At 37.7% G+C, this 21,657-nt stretch overlaps 4 protein-coding genes across 4 annotated transcripts; 1 reads left to right on the top strand and 3 right to left on the bottom strand.

Moving 5' to 3' along the window:
* Window positions 1-765: 765 nt before the first annotated feature.
* LOC135639918 (ras-related protein RABA2a-like) lies at window positions 766-5,299 on the bottom strand. Its single transcript, XM_065153934.1, has 2 exons — window positions 5,045-5,299; window positions 766-1,432 (listed from the first exon to the last, which is right to left on the bottom strand). The coding sequence occupies exons 1-2, from the start codon at window positions 5,207-5,209 to the stop codon at window positions 944-946; spliced, it is 654 nt and encodes a 217-aa protein (XP_065010006.1). The 5' UTR covers window positions 5,210-5,299; the 3' UTR covers window positions 766-943.
* Window positions 5,300-7,496: 2,197 nt separating this feature from the next.
* Window positions 7,497-9,168, top strand: LOC135640344 (GDSL esterase/lipase At1g33811-like). Its single transcript, XM_065154681.1, has 5 exons — window positions 7,497-7,983; window positions 8,071-8,195; window positions 8,258-8,506; window positions 8,587-8,860; window positions 8,945-9,168. The coding sequence occupies exons 1-5, from the start codon at window positions 7,512-7,514 to the stop codon at window positions 9,166-9,168; spliced, it is 1,344 nt and encodes a 447-aa protein (XP_065010753.1). The 5' UTR covers window positions 7,497-7,511.
* A 2,319-nt stretch (window positions 9,169-11,487) lies between these two features.
* Window positions 11,488-15,216, bottom strand: LOC135640444 (protein BEARSKIN1-like). The gene is made up of 5 exons (XM_065154884.1): window positions 13,381-15,216; window positions 13,143-13,289; window positions 12,719-13,026; window positions 12,316-12,602; window positions 11,488-12,243 (listed from the first exon to the last, which is right to left on the bottom strand). The coding sequence occupies exons 3-5, from the start codon at window positions 12,894-12,896 to the stop codon at window positions 11,746-11,748; spliced, it is 963 nt and encodes a 320-aa protein (XP_065010956.1). The 5' UTR covers window positions 12,897-13,026; window positions 13,143-13,289; window positions 13,381-15,216; the 3' UTR covers window positions 11,488-11,745.
* A 1,656-nt stretch (window positions 15,217-16,872) lies between these two features.
* LOC103989361 (glycine-rich cell wall structural protein 1) lies at window positions 16,873-19,891 on the bottom strand. Its single transcript, XM_009408185.3, has 3 exons — window positions 19,628-19,891; window positions 18,027-18,195; window positions 16,873-17,232 (listed from the first exon to the last, which is right to left on the bottom strand). Exons 1-3 carry the CDS (start codon window positions 19,779-19,781, stop codon window positions 17,142-17,144), a joined length of 414 nt encoding a protein of 137 aa, XP_009406460.2. The 5' UTR covers window positions 19,782-19,891; the 3' UTR covers window positions 16,873-17,141.
* Window positions 19,892-21,657: the final 1,766 nt, after the last annotated feature.

Here is a 21,657-nt window from a genome sequence, read left to right as displayed (position 1 = left end):
AGCTGATACAAGAATCTCATTGTGTCCTTGATGATATAGAGGAGAAGGTTGTAGCAGTTAGATTTGGTCTTATTGCTGTGATAATATCTTTTGAAAGAGCTTATCTAATTATAACTATTACATTCTTATATCAAGTTTTAGTCTTTTTTTTTTTAGTATATGTATACCCCTCAGAATAAGGGTGCATTATATCTGATAATATCTATATTTCATACTTGTTTCTGTACTTTCCATAATATTATAAACTTGAACCAAAATCCTCCATACTAACTATATTAACAATCTCTGATTTAGGTTAGATATCACATTTATTTAATTAAACTTGTTGTAAGATACTCACAAATATCAACTTTGGAGTATAACTCACACTAACTATAAAATATTTAGGTAAATACTTATTTCCTACTCCATTGGATAATTTAAATAGTTATCCAACACGAAGAATTCTTCTAATAATTGTAACATTCTGATCATTCTAATACATAAAAAAAAAAATTGGTAAAGGATAAATGATGAACACGTGATCCAAGATCTACGATAAATTCAGTATTTATCAACTAAATTAACCAACACCTTCATATAATTTTTCTAATAATTATACTCTCATCACAAAATTCTTCTAATAATTATAATCAATTATAATCTCATAAAAGGCTTGTATAATATAAGGTTTATATTGGGTATTATACACATAAGATATGGAGGAAAAAATAACTATTTAACATTAAAGAAAACCATTACCATTATGTTAAGAGAATGCTAATCTGCACAAAAAACCTTTCTTTAAGTAATAAAATGTATGTGAAGACATCAGAGAAATGAGAGCCTCCAGCAATCATCTGATTTTGAACGGAGAACAAGAAATCATAACCCAATATTATAATCCCCAAATTAACATCCAGAACAAAAAGCATAAGAATAACAAGGGTGAGGACGAACGCTACTATGTTGAGCAGCATTGCTTCTTTGTGTTGGACTCTGATGCTGAGACCACAATGGTTTTCCCTTCTTTAACACTTCCAGCAATTCCAGGTCCAGGCTCATCGGAAGAGATGTTCTTTTTACTGATGACTCGATATATCTCCGCAAGAATCAACTGAAATGCCTGCTCCACATTCGTCGCCTCAAGGGCAGATGTCTCGATATAAGAAAGCCCTTCCGTTTCAGCATAGCTTTGTGCATCCTCCGAGGCAACCGCACGGAGTTGCTTGAGGTCGGTCTTGTTACCGATGAGCATGATCACGATATTAGGGTCAGCATGGTCACGGAGCTCCTTGAGCCATCGACTGACATTCTCGAATGTGGTTGGTTTGGTCACATCATACACTAGGATAGCACCAAGGGCCCCACGGTAGTAGGCACTTGTTATTGCCCGGTATCGTTCCTGGCCTGCTGTGTCCCATATTTGGGATTTTATTATCCGGCCTTCAACCTTGAAAAGGCAGTAAAGATGAAAGAAACAAAATAAGTGATGCAAATCAACGAAACAACACCAGGAAATGGAGTTTGAGCTTGAGGAAACTATGTCAATAGGGTAGCTGATAGGTAAAGATATTCACAATGTGCAAACTGAAAATGATTCAAATGGAGCGGGACATTCAGATGTAATGCAACAATTGATGATACTTAATTCACTACAATTAGTAATACCAAAAAGCATCAACGTCAGAGACAGAGTCATTATTTGATTTCACTCACAAGTCACAACATGTTTGTCTAATGTATGATCCTTCTAGATATACAAAAGAAGGATGTCAAGACATGAATCACTTGGAAAGCTGGAGATTCACCTAAACAAATGCTTCACAAATAAAAAGGCTGTTGCATAGAATTACTCATGAAAATATATAAAGTACATATGCACACGTAATGTAGCAAGTTTGGACAATAAAATGATTTATTGGTCAATACATTCTGAACTAAAAAGCAATAACAAGTAAATTGATGTCCTCTATACGAACCAGGGATTTTCAAAGTAGTTAGCCACCATGACTTAAAGATTATAATTCTAATTTGACCATTAAGTATCCACTTGCATAGAAAGAAGGATTGTTGTGTCAATAGTTACATGTTAGTGGTGATAAAAATGTACCATCCAAAGAGATATCAACATTCATCATGCAAAACAATGCCAAGGATGCAGGCATATGGCTAGATCAATTTTTAAACGGCGTTGGCCAGCACAAAGGCATGCTGATTGGCACACCATGGATTCAAACTATACCTAAAAGGTATTAACTTGCCCAGTGCTACAATACAGCAATCCAAGCTGAGAAATCAATATCGATGCAATTTCTCTCTTTCCACATCAATCTACCCAAAGCAAAATAGTAATTCATAGTCTATGATCCAGTTGTTCTGCAGAAAATCATAAACTGATTCTGTTTCACATTTCAATTTATAATAATAATAACACTATTATTATTGCAAAGCAGTCGAAGAAAAAATAATCTACAATCTCATTGGGAAGTTAATAACACATATGGCTGTTGTCAACTTTTGGAGCATGTAGCAAATTTTAAATATGAAGAAATTCAAGAGGCTAACAGAAATCAATAGGCTTCATGCATTGACCCTAGCTATGGAAATCAATAGCAAATTTTCAACACAGTTAGGTTGCGTACATTGATCCTTGCTAGACCTTGCATTGTCAGGAGCTTTGTGCATCTTTCAAGAAATCAATAGGCTGCCATCTAGTTGTTAAAGCATTCTATTATGTCAAGAATCTCTGAGTCATGCTATGTCAAACTTTACAAACTATTAGGTGTTTGAAACAGCATCTTCCACAAGTATTTCTTTTTCAATCTTCTAGTTACGTTCCAACAGGGCTATCACTGAAATGTACAATAAGTAACCAATGCATCCATCAATTCTAAAGTAATAAACAAAGATTGATCTTGACACTTACTCAAAAGTTATATCTAGCAACTAGAACATAATCTCTCTGCAGGCACTACTAATACTAGTAATTAGTTGAGTAGGGAAATCAAGATTGAAGTCATTGTGGACTATGAAAAAATAAATGTCTGAAAAGTGGATTGAAGTTTAAATCTTCATCAGGATTACATGTTTCTGTTAAAGATCTCAGAAAGGTAACATGTAAATATTAACATATATTTAAGAACCTAATAATGTATTAAGACAAAAGATTTTGGATCTCTTCCCAAATCTGCAAATGACTAGGAGCAGTAGTATCTACCTCCCAAAAATAAAAAAAGAATTGTTGCTCAAAGCAGGAAGAAATACTAAAAACAATTCCAAAAGATGAATATACGATGTTCAGGCCACAGGATTCACTATATTTATTCTCATATCTTAAAGATAAACTAGATGTGCCATCAAAGTTAGCATTATCCAGTGGCTCCATCTCAAGGCTTGTAATTGGAAAATAAAGGAAAAAAGAAGAGAAAGAAAAAGGGTGTTCTCTACATGGAATTGGACTGAAGTCGAGAACTACTTCCCTTTATGAATTTACATGAAACCAAATGGAAGTAGCAGGTAATCACTATGTACGTCAATTCAAGTCAGTTGGGTCAACTCCCTAACCTGAATTGAATTCATTTTCTAATCAGGCTAATCACTTTATCTAATGAATGATCCAAAACCACCCAGATTTGTAATTCGATTAGGATACATGTTGAGTCAAGAACTGACACCCCCTAAAGGCACCACATTAATGCAACAAATATGTCAAATAAAACTTATATATAACGTAGGAAGTTTGAGGACAAAGTATAGAAGATCAGAAAGGATCACAAGAAAGAAAAATAAGATTGTACACAAGAAGAACAATAAAATAGAAAGAAATATAACTAGGCCAACCAACCATAAAAGCTTTCATTAAAAAATATATATATAAGTCAGACTTTGCATGGAATATTGAATCATACAAGCATTTACCTCGGTATGAATCGTTCTCTCTCCATCTAAAAGGGTACATACCAAATATGGATAATGGGATCATGATCAAATTGTCTATATTGAGTTTTTCTATGAACCTATTGATGGAGAAACTATTGGTTTGTTTGGTATTGAAAGACAAAAATAAAAACGAAAACCTTTTTTTACTCTTTCTCTCTCTTCTTAAAAAGGTACTTTTGATATACCATAAAAAGTACTTTAATGCAACATCACACGTCCCTGTAAATGGACACTTTGAGACCCATTTTCCTATTTGAACTAAAGTCTATTTAGAATAAGATGAAATCTTCATCATGTGAATTCTCATCAACAAGTAAACTGGACCCTAACAATTGCATCCGCAGGTCTAACTTCTACTTCTACTTAAGCAAATAATATCAGCCACATGTCAAACTAAAGAAAGAAAAATGAGTTTACAACAATCAACAAAAATGACTTGCATCCAATTAAAATATAGACCAGATGCAAACTAAGCCTAGATAGGCATGAACATCTAGAATAAATGCTAAAATTAAGCTCCATTCAAACGCTTTTTTAAGTTCAACCTAATTGCACTGATTTGCTTTAGTTGCCAATAATTATGCTCTCGTCACTAGATTTTTGGTACGCTAGTACTTTTAGAATTTTTGAGGGAGTCATCCACAGAATTATAAGTTGTCGCATGAAAACGTCAATTAAATTTCCATTTTTGTTTTCTGTATTGGATAAGAAAAAGAAAAAGTGAATGAAGAAAAAGATGGAAGAAACCAGAAAGTACGAGAATTGAGGGAAAGAGAAAAGTAACATCAATAAAAAAATCGTGACCTTGAACTCCAGAAGAAGAGTGGAAGGGGTTAAAAAACAAAAAGAATGAAAAAATGCTCAAAATCCATAATCAAAATGGAGAAAAAACACTCTTTTCTCGAAGAACCAATGTCCCAAACTCAGAGATCCACCGGATCAAGATGGGAATGGATCTATCATTTCCGGAACAGGAAACCCGATCGAGGAAGAGATCCAGAAGAGCACGCAGAAGAAGCCAGAATCGGATCATTTGATCGAGATGAAAGGTCCAACAGAGCAAGAAGAATCCGGGGGAAACAGAAGGCACCGGTGGAGGGGCGGGGTGAGAGGGATCCGACACCTGGAGGGTTCGGGTGGCGAATTCAACGCCGATGGTGGACTTGGACTCCAGGCAGAACTCGTTGCGGGTGAAGCGGGAAAGGAGGTTGGATTTGCCCACTCCCGAGTCGCCGATCAACACCACCTTGAAGAGGTAGTCGTACTCCTCCTCCGCTCTCCTCGCCATCTTCTCCGCCTCCCTCTCCCTCCCCGCTTTCTTCGCTGAAAAGTTCGAACTTTTGCTCCAGACACTTTGCTTTTTGCCCTCCCACCGCCTTTTCACTGCCATCTACCACTTCAAAGGTCAAATAACCTCTAAAATAATAAAAATAATATTTACCCAATTATTTAAATTTTCTGCACATATATATATATATATATATATATATATATATATATATAATATTAAGTCAGGATAAAAATTTAATTATATGGAGCTAATTATATATTATCTTTATAATTAATTTTTTTTAATATCTGATCATTATATTCTCAAAAGTTATATTAAAATCTTTATAATTATGAAAGTAAAATATTAAGATCCGATTAATAAGATAATTTTATATAATTAAAAATTAAATATATATATATATATAATTAAAATAATAAATTAAATATTTTACTTTCGTAAATATAAGGACCTTATAATTTTTAAAAACATAACGATTGAGATATTAAAAGTAATTGATTACAGGAATAATCTATAATTAGTCCGATTACACGATCCTATGAATTGATCCAATCTCTTATATAAGATTTATATGATTAATTATAATTTTTTTGATATATTCATCAAAATATAATAAATATATGGATTAATATTATCATCTTATAGATATCAGTTCATCCGAGTTTGAAAATAATTTTTAAGTTAGAAATCATATTGAACAAAATTAAATAAATGATAACAAAACTTAGTATGGACAAGCTTGGATCTCGAGGGAAGATAAAAAATATATATTGAGTATTTTTAAAAATTTATGTGAGATAGTATAGATTAATCTAAGAGAAAGAAAATGAGAACTTATAATTTAAAATTTGACTGTTTCTTCCTCACAATAATAAATAGTTTTTCTTCTCCCTCGTTATCTCATCTGTCAACGACAACTACACATCTTTCTTATTCGTTCATGAACGGCAGCAAATTGTGATGCGTCTCATTTGGCTGCATGTCTTGGGACATGCAATCCTTTGTCAACTATTCCTCACTCTGATCTCATTCTCAGCTCAAGAACAAGATCAAATATCACCAAGGGAGCAGTTCAACTAAAGAGTCGAAGATCGAAACTAAACATCGTGCTCTAAATCTTAGTCCATCCTTCTCTTCGCTTTCATCACAAAATTTTTATCTTAAGCAATTGGAAGCTAAATAAATATTGATTAGTGTTGTCCTTCATTAAACGTAACTCCTCCGTTATTGACATGTTCCCATTTTGATCGGTAAGAACATCCCTTCATTTGTTATTGAGAACTTATTATCTCGCTATTAAAATATATTTCATGGAGTCATGCCTTTCCATGGATTATTGAGAGATTATATTTAAGTATTTAACATACATCATAAATGATGTGATTGATGTATTTCGTATGTCCTATGATATTTTAGATTTATATTATTATAATATTATGCATCGGAGTCATGAGCACGATTGACTAATGCGTCGATCTAATTGGTCCACTATCGAAGGTGCAGACTTATTCATGTGTCTCTTTCTGATTGACATGGGAGACTTAATGAAGTTAGACTACATAGGCTATCAGGTCGAAAGCCGTTAGGTGGGTAAAGACCCAGTATAGGATGACCGGGTAGGTGAATTAAAATCTTCCTGGTTACAAGGTTCCTCCTTAGGGGTCGGATCATCTAGGTATCTTCAGGTGATCAACGATCCTACATGACAAGTCGACATTAGGAGTTGCTCAGTGTAATCCCTCCGATGCTTAAGTCAGCGAAGAGGAGAAGATGATAGTATAACCATATAACTAAGTTAGTGTGCAGAGAGTCCTCCTTCAATGTGAGCTGATAGGTTCCTTTTTATATCTGATCCCTAAGTCTTCTTATAGCTGGCTTGAGATAAGATCAGATTAATTGCCTGATCATGATAGGAAGAATCTTTTTTATCTTTGATCTTGATAGGATAGAATGATTATTATCAATTATTAATGTAGGACGGGTCGGGACACTATTCAAAAAATATATTATTAAATTATTTATTTAGTAGTAAGGTGAGGATCATCCATACATTTTCTCTACTAGTGGTGGAGTGTTGGGAGATAACTTATTTTTAGCTTTTTTTTTTTTTTTTGCTAGTTGAGTCTATTTTACTTGTTATGCAATATATATAACAGGCAAAAAATTAAATTTATTATTATGAATAAAGTTTGTTCTAGTCATTGATTTGCTTGATGCCTGTTTGTAATATTTTATGGTATAAGAGCATAGTTAGGAATCTATATGTGTTAGGATATTCGAAATCGAAAGAACTTTAAGGATGAACCTATCATCTCGATCACCACCTCCATTAAATGCAGAATCTTGGAGCTGTAGGAAGCGCATGAACCACCACCCAATGGCAACAAGTATCCTCACGAGCTCTCTGCCTCGACCGACAGCAATCACTTTTGCCGTCGCCGGTCTGCAGCCTATATATATCATGCAGCTTCCTGCCAAGAAGCTCGGACAGTACAGGATCCAGCCTCGGTTCATGGCGTGCTCTTGGATCATGGGAGACTACTTCGGCAAGCTCGTGCTGCTCGTTCTTGCCTTGTCCGAGGTGACGAGAGCTTGGTATGTAGCCCCTCAGGTGCCCTGCTTCTTCATCTTCGGGGACTCCCTGGTGGACAACGGCAACAACAACAACATCCTCACGCTCGCCCGGGCCAACTACAGGCCTTACGGCATCGACTTCGTCGAGGGCTCCTCCGGGAGGTTCACCAATGGCCGCACCTTGGTCGATGTCTTGGGTAATACTGCACACACGCATGCCCGCCGTCTGCTCGTCTCTCTTTGACATGATTGACTGACTTCTCGGCTCTTTCATGGTGTTCCAGCTCAGTTGCTAGGTTTCCGAGGCTTCATTCCGCCCTACGCCGTCGCAGAGAGAGCTGGCATATTTAGAGGCTTGAACTACGCCTCGGGGGCTGCCGGCATCAGAGACGAAACCGGCAACAACCTGGTAATTAAGCAGCTGAGCTGTGAACTGCTGCAGGAAACCATCTTACCTCTCTTGCATGACAGGGAGATCACTACCCTCTTGCACAGCAAATAAACCACTTCCGTGACACCGTGAGGGTGATGACGAGAATGTTCAGGGGGAACTCCACCAGGGCTGGTGACTACCTGGGGAAATGCATCTACTACATGGGTATGGGCAGCAATGACTACCTGAACAACTATTTCATGCCCACCATGTACCCGACCAGCAGAGAATACAGTCCCCGAACTTACGCTGCTCTCCTCCTCGAAGACTACTCCCGGCAGCTAACCGTATGGCTTTGCTGCTTCTGCACTCATCCAGCAACCCACTCTACGTCTTTTACATGCATGCATGTCGTCGTTGATGACAGGAACTGTACGATCTGGGAGCGCGAAAGGTGGCGATCATCGGGATCGGCCAGATTGGCTGCATACCGTATGAGCTAGCTCGATACAGTAATCGCAACACTAGGAAAGGCAGCAGCAGTGGTTGCAACGAGGACATCAACACGGCCATATCGATCTTTAACACAGGCCTTGTGAGGATGGTGAAGAGGTTCAATGCTCAGCTTCCTGATGCCAAATTCGTCTACGTCAACACGTACGAGAGCTCGAAAGAACTGGTCGCGAATGCAGCTTCCTACGGTAAGATTGTTGCTCTAGTCCGAACATTAGCTATGAGATGACCTGATGAGGTGACGAGTTCTAAGCTTTGTGCCGGTCCAACAGGGTTCGATGTGATCGACAAGGGCTGCTGCGGCGTGGGGCGGAACAACGGGCAGATAACATGTCTTCCTCTTCAGACGCCCTGCGCCGACCGCACTAGCTACTTGTTCTGGGACGCATTCCACCCCACCGAGGTCGCCAATGTCATCTACGCCAAGAAAGCATACAATTCCTCTTCTGCTTCTGATGTATACCCCATGAACCTGAGGCAGCTTGCCATGGCCTGACTGCCAGTTTGAGTTCCTGAGCTGGATGAATATCCATTCATATCTGCAGAAGTTTATAGCTGCAACTTCACAGTACCTTAGGAACAAGTTCTTGATGTCATTATCTCGGATGTGGAAGTCTGCCTCATGCATTTATCACAGTAGAGCCTTGGGGCATTCATCTTCTCCAATCTCTGTTACACTGAAGCTTGTTTTACCTAAAAATTCAGTGTCAGTAGTTTACTTTGAGTATGAAGCAGTCTGATGGTATTTCATCTAATTTATATCACCATGGACAATCTTTACAGAACAAGAAATAAAGCAGGCCCTTTCTGCTTTATCTAAACAAAGTATATGATTAAAAATTATTAGAGCTAGCCTCAAAAAATTTATCAAAGGTAATTTGGTAACCTAAAAATAATAAACTAGAAAAATAAAAGAGACAAGGACACCAGATTTACATGGTTCGATTAATTAATCTATGTGGAGAAGTAAAACTCTACTATAAAAATGATAATTATAAATGCTTTAGGAAAATGTTCTTAGGCTATAAAAAACTTGAAACTATTAAACAAGAAAAGCTCAAACTATAAATCCAAACTATTTTAACTAAATATGAACTTAATAAAAATTAAATTAAAAAAAAATAGATTTTTGTTGTGGTACATATGACTTTAAAGCTTAGACCCTTATTTATAGTTATAATAGGAGATAACAAACTTGATTTTTCCGATGTGGGACTATGCGAGACTTGCCAAACAAATAAGAATGGTCTATCTATATAGAGCAAGTAGCAAGCTTGTGATACCAAAGGGACCTTAACTGAATATCATTTGTATTCAATACAAGCTTGTGAACAAATTTGACCATCACTTAATATTGACATATACTTCAACTAAATATTAACAATATTTTATTGGAAGAGACACATGTTTTTATATAACAACTCTACTTTATCTACTCTTAATATTCAAATTAAACTATGAAAAACTATTTATGAACATCATCGAGCTCCAAGAGCTTAGTATATTGAACTTGACTCATTTTTTAATCAGTCGGTTTCGTTAACTCTAAATCCGATAACTTTTTATTCCTATCATAACAAAAAAAAATATAGTATATGTACTAGTTTATATGAATAATATTATTATTACAGACAATAATTTTATGAAGATCAAATAATTTCTTAAGTAATTGACAATGTTTGTATCTATATTGAAATAATGTTTGTATCTTCTATATTTTTATTATTTTAAAAAGTATATTTGAGATCTATTATTAAAGATGAACATGCAAAATGCCAAAGAAGTTGCCACCTCACTTTTCTCCACTAAGTCACTCAAATTATATGTTGATAGTCATACTACAGATCCCACATAATATTGACAATTACTTAGTTTCTTATAGTATTTATCTATTAAATATTTAGATATTTTATTTATAATTAATAAATTATCATAATTCATATATTGGCCCTCCACTACACATTAGTCAATACTAAAATGTACCCTACAATATTTTAAAGAGACTCTCGAACTTTTTTTTCATAAACATTCATCACTTCATCTTCATACTTTTGTTGATACTGATTGAGCAAGCAATACTAATGATAGAATATCTACATCAGTCTACATTATCTTTTTTAGAGTAAACCTGATCAATTAGAATATCAAGAAACATAACATAGTCACAAAATCCACCACGAAAATCGAATACTGAGTCATCGCCACCACCACTATAGAACTCAACTTGATCACCAATATGTTACACGAATTTGACATCACCTCCTAATTCACTCTAATAATATACCTAATGTTTCACTCTCGCATAAAATATTTTATCATCGATTTTTACTTTATTAGAAATTAAGTTGTCAGACGTCATCTATATGTTTCTTACGTCTATTCTTCTAACAAATTATTTGACTTCCTCATAGAGCTTCTTGCTCACAGAGTATTTCAATTATATCGTTTTAAGATTGACATCCTTAATAAAAATTTAATCCTACGAGGATACGATAAAGGATCATGATATAGGCAAATATGAAATGATAATTATATATTTTTACAAATTTAATCTTTAATTAATTTATAATTTGAGAATCACACACCAAAGTCAGAGTGAAGCTTCTTAGGTGCTATGTGCTTCCAGTGAGTGAGATGGTGTCGAGGCAGGTATTTGTCACGACCTACCTACATGCTGCTGTGCCTGTCTTCTTCTTCTTCTTCTTCTTCTTCATGTTGGCTACAGATGGTGGGCATCTTAAGCTTAATGTTTCTGCTCCATGCACGCGTACATTGACAGCATAACATGTTGGATGCCAAATGTTCTAAATGGCAATTCAGCATATTCATTATGATATATTATTAGAACATTGTCTACTCTATACATGTGTACATTGACAGGATGTAGAGATCGACCCTTACACAATTAAAACATGTAAACACTCAAAGGAACAGACACAATCGATTCTGTGGGCAGAGGAGCTGAGACTCTTCTGAGTTCGCTCATGCATACCACCAATTTGGTCCTTATTGCAATGAACGATGGAGTTTGAGCCACAACAATTCCATGCACATGGCCAGCCCAATGTGACCTTTACTTCCCATATCCCCACAAATCCATCTCTCCCCCGCGTTGGCTCGCCATCTGATTCATCTGCTGCTGCTGCTGCGCCGTTATGCCGTCAAGCACCGCCCACTCGTTCGGGCCCGGATCCCTCTCGCTTTGCATCCCTACGCAGGCGGCTGCAGCTGCTAATGCTCCGTCGTAGGGCTTGACGACGGGGGAGGAGTCTCCGGGGAGCACCCCGAAGTCGTATCCCGACGGCCTGTGGTTGGTCATCAGGTCCTGCACTTGGCCATGGGAGTAGGGGCCGGTGGGCATCTGGGAGTAGTACAGGCCGTTGTGGTGGTGGAGGTGGCGGTGGTGGTGGCCGAGATTTGGGTGGATGTAGTTAGAGCTCAGCGATGGGGACTGGTCGTGGCTGGCGGCGACGCTCATGTGGTTCTCCATGGCTTGGCTCGTGCTCCCTTCGCCGCTGCCCTTGAAGAAGCACTTCTTCTTGAAGACCCTGCACACCACCCATCCATCATCCTGCAACACAAGAAGAGGGAGATCAGAGCGAGAAGAGCAGGCAAGCATGAACCGCAGAGATGGAAAGCCTACACTGCCACCGCCGGCTTCGCCCCGGGCGTCGTCGGAGTCGTCGAGCCGGTACTCGTGCATGATCCAGTCGGTCTTCTGGCCGTGGGGCGCGCGGCCGCGGTAGAACACCAGCGTCTTCCTCATGCCGATCCTCTCGTAGCTGTTCCGGATGCACTTGTCGCGCCCGGTAGCCTTCCAGAATCCGGCGCCGGTGGCGCGGTTGGTCCGCGACCCGGTGGGGTACTTGCGATCCTTGTGGCTGAAGAAGTACCACTCATCTTGAGGCGCAGACCCGATCCTGCAGCGCTCTGCATCAAGGAAAGCTGAGAGCTTTAACTCCACATGCATGATAGATACTGTTCGAGCAAGCGCACAAATGCTGCGAGGACAATAGCAAAGCACAACACAGACTTAGACACTTCACCTTGCAAGTCCCATGGCTCAACGTTGTTCAAGTCAACCTCTCTGATAACCTCCAGCTCAAACTTCTCGAAGGAGACTTTCTTCTTGAGGTAGTAGAGCAGGAGCTCCTCGTCCGTGGGGTGGAACCGGAACCCCGGCGGGACTCCGGTGCTGGACGACGACGACGCAGCCGATGCCATCACCTTGGCTTAGGAAGAAGCACTTGGACAAAGGTTTCGACGTAGGGGGGGTGCAGGTCGGCTTAAATACCTCGTGGCTGCCAAAAGAAAAGGTTGACGCCGGCAGCTACGCCGGTGGACTTGGATAAAGCTGATACCGTAGAAAACAAGTCAAGGGCATGAGGCTTTGATGCATCAAATGTTTCTTTACTGGCTGCTGCTGCATATTCTAAATGGGTTAACGATCCCGAGGAGAAGAATAAAAACCTAGTTTTGAGCTCTCTTCATTGATCCCGAAGCAAGGTTGATTAAGAGGTGCCATCTTCCTCATCAGATCCCACTGGAAGAGCTTTAGCTGCGTACGTGCATGTGATTGGCTTGGGAGTCGAAGAAGGCATTTACTCTTCCTCCCACCTACATGCACAAGAAAACATCTCATGGTCAATGAACACATCCCATACAATTAGCACCGGATGATCACAGTATATGTTCTGCTTATTCCAACCTTAGGAACTCAAGTGGCAAGTGGAGTGATCAAATCACGATGGTGTATTTATTAGGGTTTGCTGCTCGACGGTGGTGCTCAAGGATGATGGATGGTTCGAGGAGCTGGGTTATTAGTTTCTGAAGTCGTGGTGACCACAGAATTGTGCCTCTGCATCATAGAATTATGAGGAAATAAACTAGACTTGTGATTGCATGGTTTGAGAAGGAACCTCCATGGATTAGGGCAGAGCATGTGAGATAGACTTCCTGGAAATTGATGGTGCACAGCATGTTTGATTGAGCTGCACTCTTCCAACGTTTCTGTGACGTCCAAGCTTGGATATGCTGCAGCTGCTGATCCCTGCATATCTCATCACAAGATGTTTAGTGTCTTGAGTAAATCTGCACTAGGAGATTTAGGTTTACAGCAAACATGTCAGTTGTTCTAGCACTCGCTTCTTCTAGTCTGGTGATCCTAAGACCAAGCAGACCTCCAGGGATGAATCTGAGATCAAATAGAGCACTAGAAACTTACCTGCCAAGCAATTTAATTGAGTTCCTCAGCAGTTCAGTAAGCTTGTTTGGGCCAATAGATTTGTGCATAATGTTATACTAAACAGCAGGAACTTCTCATGCATCTTTCACACCACTGTTTTAAGCCATACCAGAGTCGGTCTCTCTCATTTCCCACTTGGCAAGTCATTCCATGAAGCTGAACATGACAATTCACTAGATTTTGATCTACAAATCTGCAGCTTCACATAAAGAAATGAAATGTTGTTACAGGAGAAGCTGCTTAAAAATTAGAGCAAGATAATAAAAGAACATTTTTTGGTGGGGGGCAAAAACCAAACAGCTCTGTCCTTGATCATGACACTACTTACTGGTGTTATAAAAGAGCACAAGCCTCAACTATGTGAAACAAGGTGTCAATCAGTGGTGAGCTCTGCAAGTGTTTTGGTGCAATATGGCTATCACCCAATCACATAAAGAATAACATGAACTAGCATTAGAAATGGGCAGGAAGTCATGATGCATTGCCATCACTTGCTCTGCAAGTCTCCTAGTAATTTGCCTTTCGTTTGAAGTGAAAGAATTATATAGTTTGGGAAAGTCAAGCATTCCATGGTCAACAGAGAAGAATAGCTAGGTTTTCTTCATTACTTGATATGCAATTCTCATGCACGCATGCATGACGATCTATCTTCCTAGGTCTTCAGGTGAACAAAAATGCCTGCCGTCGGGATTACACATAAGAGTAACTTAGTTGAACACATGCAAAAATTTAGGAGTCCAAAAATACACAAATGTTTTGCATGAATCAGCAGCAAAGAAAAAGTTGAAAGTAAAGAATAATCAAGGAAGATTCTAAAATTATTCAAAACAAATATTATTATTATTATTTGTGGGATGAAATTGAATGATCAATCAGTAATTAAAAATAACTATTAATCAGATCTGAACAGACTCAAGTGCAGTAGAAAGCGCAGGCACAAATGTTAGCATATGTTCACCATTTGTGAAGGAATGTGTAGATTTGCCATATGAGATTAAAGAAAGCAGTGAAAATACCCTTTCAAACAATTTCCAGTGAGCAGAGTTTAATTAATATCTGCATCAAACAACTTCTGCAAGCAAGAAAAGAAATTAATGGAGAAGGCACATAAAATACAAAAGCTGATTAAAGATACTAAAAAAATAATCTCTAGAAATTGTAGTGATAACAATATTATTTAAAGCACAAAGCTTGGGTTCTTCAACAGATAATTTTAATTTTGATAAAGAACCAAGAAGAGTACTTAATTCTTTATACTCTTTACAATCACCAAGACATTTTTAAGCTGTTAATGATGAAATGACAATAGACTTATTTAGTCATGTAAAGCATGTGATGTTCATGAACTCACTGTGCAAAGACAACAATAAGTTATCTAGTTTCTTTTGGGGATTTTATGTTTAAATTTGCACAGTATTTATCTTCTCAAGTGTCACTAATTATCTGTTTGCACAGGATTTAACTTTTGCTGTGTCTAATTACACATCCAAAATAGAAGCAGAATGAGAGCTTATTTCACATTCTTTTCAAATGATGATACTGATAACAATAATAACTTCTAATGATTTTGGATGATGGTTTTCATTTTTTTTCAAAGAATGAATGCTAATTTCATGATTCAAACACTTGTCCTGAGTGTTGTATGTGCTGGTCCAGACCAGTTGCCTTGAAGACCCACCTGCCAATTTTTTATCAAACCAAGTCATGCTTTGCATTGGTGCAAGGAAAAAATGAGAAATAATTAAGAGAAAAAATTAGTCACCTATTTGATAAATGCAATTTTAAGAGTCACTAAATAAAGTGGATTTGGTCCCTGTGAGACAGGAAGGCAATATTGCTAGTTGTCAGATCTTTAGCATGTATAATAAATACTCTGGCAGAAGCATTAGAGACAGTCAACTCATCAGCAAAACCAGTAAAAATGGTACCAATGCTGAATTCAACACAAAGCTTAGGACTACACTACAACCTTGTGGATCCATATATTATGGAATGACTGTAAAAGAGCACAACCTCATGCACCAGAGGAAAAGAAATTGCCAATTCTCCCTTGTTTTGTTGGACTAACATGAGTACCATGCACACTACAACTTCCAAATGGTTGCACAAAGTTGGCTGGAAAATAATAATGCATTAAAGGAGACTATAGCAGCACCAAGAAAAATAAAGAAAGCATCATTAGATTGAAGACGAAGCTGAGCTGATGTCCAACAAATGTTCTTGAAACCAACATTATAAACTTGAAATGTGGAAGAGCCTCTGAATAAACCTTTCATCTAAATAGGATTTAAGAATTACCCCACCCCATCATTTAATCTTCTAGCAATCCTCTGTTCAGTAATTTGTCATTTACTAAGCACTTGTCACCAGTTTTTGAGATATGATATTGCAGGATTGGCTTGACATAGGAGCCTTCTAGGCTTTCTTTGGTTTTCTAACTTCAGGATAACATAAAGAGCCATCCCCCTCTTAGAGAATAACATTTGGTAAAAGACTTGGCACCACCAACACAACGATTCAAACCAGAGACCTCTTCAAAATGAAAAAGGAATTAACCAGTTGATGAATGTCAGGCTGGTTGCAAGATTTGAATTCTGCTCTATAACTAATCTATGTCAGTAAAAAAATGTTTGAATCACAGATGAGGATGATGAAATCTTGGTAGAACTGTTGGTCAGCATGTCCCAATTCTTTGCCTATATGCTAGAAAGAAGCTAACCACATCAGATAAAAGAAACTGAAAGGTCTTTCATAATGACTGCCCACAAGATAGTAAAAATGCATACCAACTACTAATGAATTGAAGAAATGAGAAATATCAGCCCGACAACCTGCAATTTGGTTGACATCGGTAATGGATGAGATTCGAGTCAATTGACACAATACAAAATGGCACCAGCTGAAAGTAAGAACCAAATCAACAAAGAAAATGATTATCAACCACACTATCTGATATGCCTTTGTAGACTATCACTAGATAAAAAAGTGAGTAAATACTTGTAACAATCTAAAATACTGACCCTTCACCAAAAGAATATCATCTGCAAGCCTGAAGTTGTACAGGGTACATTCTAACCAACAGAAATATGAAGTTTAAAAGCTATAACTGAAACACACCAAAAACCCAAAAAAAAGAAACAGCTAGAGTCATGCATGGATAAGTCTACGCCCCAGCAAGCAAATGATCTTCCGAAATAGCAGTAGCAGGTTTCTTTAGATTCTCTTCACCTCCATTTTTCAATCTCCCGCGAAGTAGCCTTAACTAGATTTTTGGCAGTCACTACAGCCTCATCAATCAAACCACCAATTTGACCACTGAAAACCAAAGGAACAAGGGCAAAAGTATATATTACAACAGTTTGATGGTGATGATCAAAAGCATATATCATACTATTGATGACTATATATAGCAATGCCATGCAGCTAAAAAATCAGATTGAAAATTATGAAGAAGGCTCATAAAATTAAATAAAACTAAACAACACAAATGCTGACTAAATGCAAGTAGAACTAGATATTTTAGATGTCATCCTATTGAAAAAAAATGATGAATAATAAAAAATTCTCAATTTACTGGGGATAAAGCTACATTGATCATTCCCACATTTTGCATTGGCAGGAACCCCATGCATAAGGCTGCCTTTAGTTTAGATTACATGCTTAGTGAAACTAGCCAACATCTAGACCCTTTGATATTTAAACTTGAGATGTCTTCATGCCCTCTGATGTGGTTTCCTTAAGATCAAATTCAAGAAGATTTTTTGACCCAAATCACCAAGAAAAATAAAGAAAAGCAAAATCAAAGATTAACAAGGAGAATAGGTGACTGTTAATTGCATCAGGGAGCAACATCATCCTTAAGATTGTTACTGCTAGCAGTAGAAACTTTTTATGTATGATACATCAGTTGAATAAAATGCAATATCTTCATTCTATATTAAGCTTTCTCGTAATGATTATAAACTGTCAGGAAAATCTTAGAAGCAAATCGGAATAGACCATTATGCTTGAACAACAATATTACATAAAGGAGAGAAATATGCCCTAATCAATGGCCAACAAACAACCCTACATGGAAAGAACATATTTCATGTAAGAGTAGGCCTTACCGAGACGGGGGATTTCCTTCGAATAGCTTGCCCACATTTGTGTGTTTTCCATTCTCATCAAATGAAACTCCTTTTCCCATGCCATAACCAAAACCTAAACCTATTCCACACCCGGCACCAGCTCCAATGCCAAACTGTAAGCCAGGAAACCCGGCCCCCAGGCCTGCACCTGTGTCAAATAATTCGAGAAGACAATATTAGTCATCAGTTACCTCAACCAATGAATGAATGTAGCGAGAAGCATCAACCTATGCATTTCAAAGTTCAACTTTGTAAGAATGAAAAGCCTTCAACTTTTGTTGTAGAAGATATACATGAATCAGCTATACATCTAAGAACATTATGATAATAGGAATATATCCTTGTTACTCTTTGCTTTCTTCAGTTAATAAACAATCTGCCTCTTAAATGTACTCATGGCAGCTAAAGGAGCAAGTTCGAACATGCTTGTTTAATCTAAAAATCACATAATTTATAACAAAGTTAGCATTGCTAGAGAACACTGCTCCTTATCCCATGTGAAAAACAAACACTATTTTGTTTTTATTTCACCATGAATAGCAGCTCAAGACAGTAAATACAATTGGGACAACCACCTTTTCGGCATCTAGTTTTAACAATGAAACCTTACATTCTTATATATAGAACTAGTTCCTCCCCTTTTGGCTGCAGGGGTGTATGGGTTCCAACAGAAAGTTGTGCCCATCTTCCTAAATTAAATGCAACCAACAATATGCAAACTCCAACTTTTAGAAGCATGTTCTGACACAGCAAGAAATACCTAAAATAAGGCTAGGTCAATTCAATTTCAAACAACAAATACCTACAATTCAGAGCTTAATCCAACAATTTTAACTCAAAGACCTTTTTTGTTATAAACCAAATTGAACGTAATAAATAATTGATGAAGCTCTAACCACAATTGATCGTGGCCATTAGGCCATAACACATTTGACCGTAGAATGTTAGCAGCTATGTGGGCACCCCATAGCTGCCACAAAAATACCAAACAAGCATAAAACCCTATGTTCTGATCTTTTAACAAAAAAGACTCAAATTCAAAGTATCATACTAATACATGATCTCATCATGCTTCGCATAATCGATGTAGAGAAGAGAAAAGGTAAAATCCAAATAATTTCCTCTCCATTTCTTAAACAAACACATGCATTGATCTTTTATATACTCAAGACTAGAGTAATTGTCAAACTCATATCAAAGACTTCCCCTAAAAATTCGATCCACATACTTTCGGTTCTCATCTAGCTAATGTATTTCGAATCAGTTCCTCAGAACCGATTCTCGTTTTGTTGAAGGAAAAAGACAAATCCCCACATTTTCCCTTCCTAAGTCACAACACTAACACCACACCTCGATGCTTAACTCAGTTAGAAACAAGCAGCCGTAGAAGAACCAAGAAAAAAAATGGATCCACATACCAGTATAAATCTCCAAAACCCATGAAGAAAACACAATAAGGAGAGAAAAGGTACCAAGTTTACGGCCCAATCAACGGAGTTCCTAATCATCAAAACAAAGAAGGTGTGTGTGTGTGTGTGAGAGAGAGAGAGAGAGAGAGAGAGAGAGAGAGGAGAAGGAACCTCCAAAGAGGCCGATACCGACGCCCACACCGCAGCCGGCGCCGAAGCTGAGACCAGGGCCGAGCTTGCCGAGGTCCTCGGTTTTGACGACCGGAAGCTTCCACGCGAAGCCCTTCTCCTTTCCCTTCGCCGGCTTCGATCTCTTCCCCACCATCTCTATCCCTTCCCCAGCTCCGTCTCCCTCGTCGCCTTTGCCTACTCTTCAGTCGGCGAAGTCTGCGAGGAGGACAGAGCTATCGGAACCTTTTTGAGTCTCGAAGAAGAAGAGGCAGATGCGTTTTAGTAGCTGAATATATAATATATTAATACTTTATTTCATACAAAATAGGATGATTTCTCCCTTTCTGTAGAAAATTACCAAAGAGTCCTCCTGTACGAAAAATTTGTTGCCCAACCACGGTTCGACTCTACCCAAACTCGAACCGGAGCTCAATCGAGTCTAGCGGTTCAGTGGTTTCGAACTGAACCAAAATCGAGTTCGGACCATTCGATTTTAGTTCTTCGGATTTCAAATCACTATCAAAATCGACGATTCTGATTCGATTTCGAACCAATCAGAAAAATAAAATAACTTAAACGATCAAATATTTCAAATGATGTATCTGATCATTTCAACAGCTTAATAAATAACTAATTTGACAGATATTTTAAGAAAATTAAAATAATTTTTTTGTATAACAAAATTAATTTTAGTTATATATATATATATAACTAAAAAAAAGAAAAATCATATTTCTGAATAATTAAGTGTAGTTTGATGGAGAATAAAATAAGGAATAATTATTTAACATGGTGCGGATATGAGCAGACCTGTAGAATTTATATTTAAAGGTATTAAAATAATTAGTATTAGTGGTACGAGAAGAAATAGAATATACCTAAAAAAAGATTTTACGAAAACCTCTAACTAAAATATTTAAATATTTTGAATTTAATTAAGGATACAATTTTTCATAGAAGTCGATAACAATATATCATCATCACTATGATCCTCATATTTTTATTCAATCAATTTAGTTGATTGAGATTGAAGAATAACACTTCATTGATGATTATTGATTACACTCCACAATAGTAATTTTGCAAGAAATCATCATAAATATTTTCTGCTATTTGATCCAATACCTTCTCATTGAGTAAAGAATAACAGTTGACCTCACAGGATGTGAAGAACAGGGGATCAGCTAATCCATTGGGGTTCTCCAGGCTTGGGGAATTAGTCATACTTCACACCTAATATAGTGAGCTAAATTTAGATTGGATTCTTTCTTCATAACTTCAATTTCTGGAGCTACTGGTAGTTCAATCAAAGATATCAAAATAGGTCATGCGTTTGAATCCTACATTTGTGCCTCTCAACATAGTATTTGAATCCTGTTTTTCTACCTCCTTTAGGCTTCATCAAATATGTTTTGGGCCAATACTGCTACTGGACTTTGCAAACATGAACCCTGAATGGGAGGGACCTATGTTCTTATTCTTGCAGTGTAGGATGTTCAGGCCATGAGTTCCCCACCAGCCACAAGAGTGCAGAATGAGCACAGCTTCCATAAGACAAATCATACACTTCTGCATGCTTGGTTGTTGAACTGATGCAAGAACAGAGAGAGATATAGAGAGTTGCAAGACAAATCAAACATTTGAATCTGTTTCCTCTGGAGATGGAAGCCAGTAATGCTGCCATTTGCATGGCAACAAGATGAACCTGCCGAGATCAGAGACTCATTCCTGAGAAGGATGATGCTAAGAATAGTTAAGAGTTGAAGCACCTGAGAAGTGTCCTCCCTTCCTGTAATGTTAGGCATAATGACTTGTGATTTTACATGATTATTGGATTCTATGTGCTCTGTTGAGGATACTCGAGTGGATTTCTCAGCATAAATGGAGCTGAAGTCAGGGTCAAAGCTGTGATAGGTGACCGGGAAACACCGTCTCTCCGACGGAGCAGCTTCCATCAAAGCTTGCATAGACTCTGATATAAATGCCACTAAATGAGCCTGACCCTCCTATGTTGGGTCCTTCTGTAGTAG

The sequence above is a fragment of the Musa acuminata genome, chromosome BXJ3-6 (assembly GCF_036884655.1).
Source record: "Musa acuminata AAA Group cultivar baxijiao chromosome BXJ3-6, Cavendish_Baxijiao_AAA, whole genome shotgun sequence".
NCBI classification, from domain to species: Eukaryota; Viridiplantae; Streptophyta; class Magnoliopsida; order Zingiberales; family Musaceae; genus Musa; species Musa acuminata.
This window is presented reverse-complemented; position numbering and strand designations above follow the sequence as displayed.